The following is a 6,675-nucleotide window of genomic DNA, read 5'->3' as shown; positions in this document are numbered from 1 at the left end:
ACAAGAAGATCATGGGACTTCTTTTCCTGGATCGTTGCCCCCTTCAGCGTCACACAGCTCCCCAACACGAGCGGCTTCCCCGACCCCTCCGAGGCACCTGCTCAGCACAGTCCCCAGTGCTCGCGCCTCCTTGGACTGCACCTCCTGAGCCTCAGCAAGCCTCTCCGTTATCCACGCCTGTGCCCTCTCCACAGCGGTCTGCATCTGAGCCCTGCGGTTCCTTTTTGGGGTGCTCTGTCTCAGGATAAGGCGAAGAGCCTACAGCTGTTTCCTATATCTGCTTAGAGGTCTCTTAATTCCTGATACAGTTAATAACTTCATAGTAAATTTCCCCATTTAAATTAATGTGCGGTATCTGTCTCGTGATTGGACTCTGTTACAGTACTTAAAACTTTTCTGTTTACAAAAGTATTGCACGTAAAATCAGACAAGCAAGACGATAACCCATCTCACCCTTCCAGTAATCTCACCCTCCAGAGGTAGGTAACTCCTGTTAATATTGTCAACTAGTTTTTAATTTTATTTTAAATATCAAAACAGTACAGGCATTTGTAAAACAAAAGACCATAGAAAAAGAGAGAAAGCAGAAAGAATGCCGTCTAATCCCACTTCGGAGTTAACCGCTATTAACACTGTATAGTCTTCCAGGACATTTTTTTTTTTTAAATTCAGTTTACATTCAGTATTACTTTGTATTAGTTTCGGGTGTACAGCACAGTAGTTACATAATCATGCGCTTTACAAAGTGCCCCCCCTGGTATTTCAGCACCCGCCCGGCCCCATTCAGGGTAATCGCGCTATTACTGACCGTATTCCCTTCACATCCCTGTGACTGTGTTGTGAGTACCAGTTTGTACTTCCCAATCACTTTGCCTTTTTCACCTAGTCCTCTAGCGCCCTTCCCCTCTGGCAACCATTAGTCTGCTCTCTGTATCTGAGGCTGTTTCTGTTTTGTTTGTCCATTTATACTATTCTTTAGATTCCACATATAAGTAAAACTACAGAAATTCTTAGTGCATCTAGAAACGTGAGACTATATTTTTTTAAGTAAATGGGCTCATACCACACACACTGTCCCTAAGTTTCATACTTGGGTTGGGAGGGAAGGATTGGCTTGTTCTTTGGTTTAAAAAAAAAAAAAAAATTAGGGTTAAAGACTGATTGTTTTCCACCTTAAACGAGCATTATGAATTTGGAATAGTCTTCTAGCCATTCAGAAAATTCAGCTTAAATAATAGGAGTGAAATTCTGGAGGTAGAAAAAGATGTAGCACGGGTATCCAACCCACGGCCCATGGGATGCATGCAGCCCAGGGTGGCTATCAATATGGCCAAACGCAAAATTGTAAATTTACTTAGAACCTTTTATTTTGCAAATCAATTTTCATTAGTGTTTGTATATTTAATGCATGGCCCAAGACAACTCTCCTTCTTCCAGTATGGCCCAGAGATGTCAAAAGTTTGGACACCCCTGATTATAGACTTTCACAGCAAATTTAACACCTTGATCTGTATGAAGTCACCAAAGAGACAGTATAGTCTATTCTCTCTGAGCAGAGTGGATTTTAAGAAAATTCTAAGGCCATTATAGCATGTGTTGAACTCTCTAACAATGCCATCTAAAAAGGCATTGATAATCAATTTTCTGGAAAACAAATTTAGCTAATATTCAGTAATGCTAAATTCTGCTTTTTTGCTTATGCAGTAATGTTGAATCAAAAGCCTCTGGAGTTAAAGTGTTTTCCCCTAAATCCTATTTCTTCTTCCCATTGGCAATGGATAAAGATAAGGTATAAGTAAATTCAACTGCACCAAAGTTTAATACATAGAATAGATTCTATAAGGATTAAGGGATATCTTTGGCCCACAAAAGATACATCTGCATCCTGTATTAAAGTGAAATCTTCTTGTTTCACGTATGTGTGAAACTGATTCAAGCCATAAGTTGGTCATTTCATATATAATTCTTCCATATTGTAGCTTTAAGATAGATCAACATAAGTTCCTCAACCTCCTCCCTGTGGCTTTGTTGTTCTTTACCGTAATTAGCCTGAAAACCTGATGTTGATGTAGGTACATCAACTTTAGTTGGCAGTGCCATTCAGAGACTTCAAAGGTACTGGTGATAATCTCTTTTTTTTCTTTAAATCTGTCTCTTAAGCTCAATCATGTGTGGGCAGGGTTGTTGTTATTTTATACATGTCTTTACATATTTTATACACATTATTTTGTATGCAGTATTTAATAAATATTTTTGGATAATTAGGTTTTTAGAATTTTTGACCAATATTTTCTTGATTCAGTAGTTTTTAACTAAATTTCTATTTCTCAATGATTGGAGAGAATGGCAATATCCATTTCCAGTGAATAGTTAAGTATTTAGATTGAGGATGTTTTTCTTTCGCAGAAGTAAGCAGCGCGATGTCTTCTGTATCCAGGAGCCAACTTAACATGTTAAGTCTGGTAAGGCCCGGCAGCCGTGACATACATTGACTCAAAGACTTCACTGTTGTGGCCTGAGCTCTGATACAGTTGGTGAAATGCCTGGAAATATTCAACTCTTGTAACTTTGGCAAGTTGTCCAATGCTTGAAAGAAATTTCTGTATCCTTCCTCTGTAATATTGTGATTCAATGAAAGATCTAAGTTCTGAAGTTTCTGGAAACCTCCACTGAGGGCTCCTTTGGCTATAAAAGCAACACATTTATGAAATCAGAATCATAATGACTTTTATTTCAATAATGGTAGACTGGGTTATTTGAGCCAACCTCTTCTCCAATCACCACCACCACCATTAAAAGTAGAAAATGCCAATAAAATATTTTTAAAAATAGCTTCTGAAAGTCCCAAAGAGCTGACAAGTTAATAAAGAACTGGCCAAAACCCCAGGGAAAAGCAGAAACCAGAGGGGTAAAGCTAAGCGCTAGAGCAGCGAAGCCACTTTTGCTATGAGAGTTTTGTCATTCTGTGCATATTTGGATTTCTCTTTTGGTCTCCCAGGAGGACAGATGTCAAAGTGCAGCATGGCTAAGAAGCAGGCTAAGTCACAAGGCACATGAGAGATGGTGGCAACCACAGCATCTCCCCTTTTGCAGAGAAGATTTGACATTCCTCCAGCCACGTCTTCTCACTGTCGACTGCCACCCACTGCGCCTATATTGCCGGGGGGCCTCCGGTTGTGGGCGGTTCAGGAGGACAGGCGGCCTGGCACACAGTAAGTGCTCAATTAACATAGGCCGGCCTCACTTGGAAAGTGGATACCTAGCAAGGTTTTTGTTCTTGTTTTTAATTCCTAAATCTCTTTTTCCTAATTTGGGCAAAGGGTAAGTTTGGTTTCACTCTAGAATCCATGGCTGTAGCATGGATTCTAACTTTAAAGACTGAGGTACTAAGAAAATAAAAATTCATTGAGCTGTACACTTACAATTTGTGTACTTTTATGTATGTGTATTAATATTCAATTTCTTTAAGTACTATAAAAAGAAGTACATGGAAGGCATGTGGCCAAGTGTCTAAAGCAGTGGATGTCAAGAACACAGACTTAAAGGCTTGTATAGTCTCAAATGGAAGGGCATCTTTTATTTCCAAATCTGACCAGAATGAACCAGAATCAACAGAACCTAAGAAGGAATGATAAGATAGTGAAAATGAGGAAGTGGGTTGAGCACTTTTAGTGAGACAAGAGGTTTTATAGACACCTTGCAGCAGAAAACTTGAGTAATACACTGGCTTTCATGCAAGCTGAAACATTTTACCTGAAGGTAACTCACCAATTTCCATTATACTGTCATCATTTAAAGTCTTGAAAAATAAGAGAACTCGGAGACATGGAAGATACTGACATTGCTGGATGATCAGTTTGGCCACTTGATAAATCCCATCTCCAGTAGGAAGGATCAGTTCTTCCAGGTTATTAAGAGACCCTAAAGTGTAGGCTATTGGAAGAGGGGAGGGGAAAAAAAGGCTTTTTTCATCCTGTGTTCCCAAACAGCGGTCTCTTGCTTCAAAATGACGCACAGTCCAGGAGGTCCCCATCTAGTGTTCCTCTTCCTCTCCAAGGACAAGAGAAAGGGGTCGGCCTACACTTTGATCCTCACTGCTCCCTCCAACCATTTCTTAACCCTCCCCAATCAATCTTCCCTGCACTGGAGTTCAGAAAACCTACCACATATCCCTTTCCTCTTTTAGGCTGTAGCTCCTACTGGCGTCCTGGATACTCTCCTAGCCACTCAAGGCCTTCATCCGCCTTCTTTTCGATCCAACCTCCCGCTGTTAACCTCAGAGATTTCTACCTCTGCCTCAGAGCACTAAAGCTTCAGAGACCACCATTCTGTCTTTCTTTTGATTCCTCCTTAATAGGGTACACTATGGATCACTTGATCCCTAAAAAGTTCTCTACTTCTGAGGCCTCACCCCTGGAGATGTTTTGAACATTTCTACCATAAAACAATGTTCCAGGCTTAATCTTTTACTTTCTCTGTCCCAGTTCTTACATCAGCCATTTCTCCAGGAACTTTGGTTCCTTTTGTGGAAGCCAGTATTAAAAGTCAAGATCTGGGCATTTGGTGTGCTCATTGCTATTAAGGTGCTTTCTAGTCTCTTAGTTGACTGAGCTTAGAAATATTGGATTGACCAAAAAGTTCATTTGGTTTTTCCCATAAAATGACTCTAGTAGCACTTAGTTGTCTTTAACTTCATTTGAAACAATTTTGTTGGGCTGTATTGAGACAGCTTTCATATCAGCATGCATTTAAAAAATAATCAACATCGGTGAGTTTTTGTGTAGCATTTTAATATCGAAGATGGAAGAAAATACACAACATTTTCAGCATATTATGCTTTATTATTTCAAGATAGGTAAAAACGCAACTGAAATGCAAAGAAAGTTTGTGCAGTGTATGGAGAAGGTGCTGTGATAATCAAACAGATCAAAAGTGGTTTGCGAAATTTCATGCTGGAGATTTCTCACTGGACAATGCTCCACAGTCATGTAGACCAGTTGAAGTTGATAGCGACCAAATAGTGATATTAATTGAGAATAGTTAACATTATACCATGTGGGAAATAGCCGACATACTCAAAATACCCACATCAATAAAGCTATTGGTGAAAATAAAAAATGTGTCTTTTACGGAAAAAGCAAAACAGACTTTTTGGCCAACCCAAACTATGTGTGTTTGTATATAGATAAATGTATATATATCTGTGGGTATATTGATCTATTTATCTATGTGAATAGGTTAAAAATCATGAGTCCACACCAATATTTCAATATTTCTAATCCCAATTTAATACCTCAGAGTTCTTTCTAACCTACCCTTTCAATATTTATACATTCTCTAACAGTGAGGAAACTTGGCTCTCATTATACTCAATGTATTTGCTTAATCAACCTGTTGGATACAGCAGGCGGTTCTTTGACTCCTGATCCTGCCTCTGCCCTTTCTGCCTTCCTGCTCCCTCCCCACCCACATAGCTGTCTCCAAAAGAAGAAAAGAGGAAGAGGAGATCCAGGTGGTCCTTAAGCATGCTGAAGTTTAAGAGACACTAACTGCTCAGCACTTCATATCTCCGCTCATCTTGTTTTCTTGTGTTAAAAATGAGACATAAACCCAAAATGAAGTTGCTTATGCTAAGCCCGATGTTACCAAATCAAAACTTGAGACTTTCACCTCTCTCAGAAATGGAATCTTAATCCAGTCAGTCAGGAATCACCTGATCAGCACTCGTTAGGGAATCTGGCTGACCCCTGAGATCACCTAAAGGGCAGTGACCTTGCAATGACCAACCCATTTTCTTGCCTCATGTTGCTTCCTTGTTCCTGCTCCCTTCTGCCTATGAAAGTCATTCTGTGTCGTCTCCAGTGCTCTGTCTCCTAAACTGGAGCTGCCCAATTCAAATCCATTTTTGCTCAAATAAACTTAAAATTTTTAATATGCTTCAATTTATCTTTTTTCCCCCCATGGACATCATTACTTTTGTAATCATAAAAAAATGCAGAAGTATTTAAACTCTTTCTATAGCTAATCATTTTGTTAAATCTGGGTTTTCACATACTGAGTTTTCATAACCTTATTAAAAGATAGTTTTACCTATATCCCAGAAACTCTTAAAACAACACAGACTTAACATGTTTGGAATGGGTTAGGGGTACCTGGCATGAAACTGCATAGTGCTTTAATGAGCAACTATGTGTTCTAAGAAATGAGGCATTCTGAGAACAGTCAAGGCATTTGAGGGTAAGAGTTGAACAGCACTGTCCCTTCCTCCTAATCAGCTAGGGTAGTTAATACATATCATGATTTGTTGTAGCTAATGCAAACTAGATGAAGGATTTTTGGGAGGAAGAGAATAAAGAATAAGTAAAAGGCACAGTTTTATAAAAACATACCAAATTTTTCAGATGTTTCCTTATCAGGGAATTGTTGGTTTTGGAGATTTAATATCTTCAGAGAAATAAAATTGGGCAAAACGGTGACTATAAGAGGAAAAATAAAAATCTAGTTATGTTAGCTACAACTCTTATACCAAAAAATAATACTCTTATACCAAAAAGTAATACAATAATTCAGATAGAATTAATTACTATGATCAAGTAGATAAATCTTTGCTCAAGAAATAATTCTGATAAGTAGAAATACTTAGAATTGTAGAATCAAGTACAACTTATTTGATAA

General features: G+C 38.7%; 1 protein-coding gene across 1 annotated transcript in view; it reads right to left on the bottom strand.

Moving 5' to 3' along the window:
• Nucleotides 1–2,024: 2,024 nt before the first annotated feature.
• The window catches only part of NAIP (NLR family apoptosis inhibitory protein), a 29,620-nt gene continuing 24,969 nt past the window's right edge, over nucleotides 2,025–6,675 (bottom strand). The window contains exons 13-15 of the mRNA XM_054578239.1: nucleotides 6,390–6,476; nucleotides 3,769–3,933; nucleotides 2,025–2,685 (exon numbers count right to left, since the gene is read on the bottom strand). Of these exons, the coding sequence (XP_054434214.1) occupies nucleotides 2,321–2,685; nucleotides 3,769–3,933; nucleotides 6,390–6,476 (617 nt within the window). The 3' untranslated portion in view covers nucleotides 2,025–2,320. The remainder of the gene's footprint in view (nucleotides 2,686–3,768; nucleotides 3,934–6,389; nucleotides 6,477–6,675) is intronic.

Source organism: Pteronotus mesoamericanus, unplaced genomic scaffold (assembly GCF_021234165.1).
Source record: "Pteronotus mesoamericanus isolate MK-2021 breed Mesoamerican mustached bat unplaced genomic scaffold, CSHL_Meso_final contig_50, whole genome shotgun sequence".
Lineage (NCBI taxonomy): Eukaryota > Metazoa > Chordata > Mammalia > Chiroptera > Mormoopidae > Pteronotus > Pteronotus mesoamericanus.
Note: the sequence above shows the minus strand (reverse complement) of the source record. Positions and strands in the feature narration are given on the sequence as shown.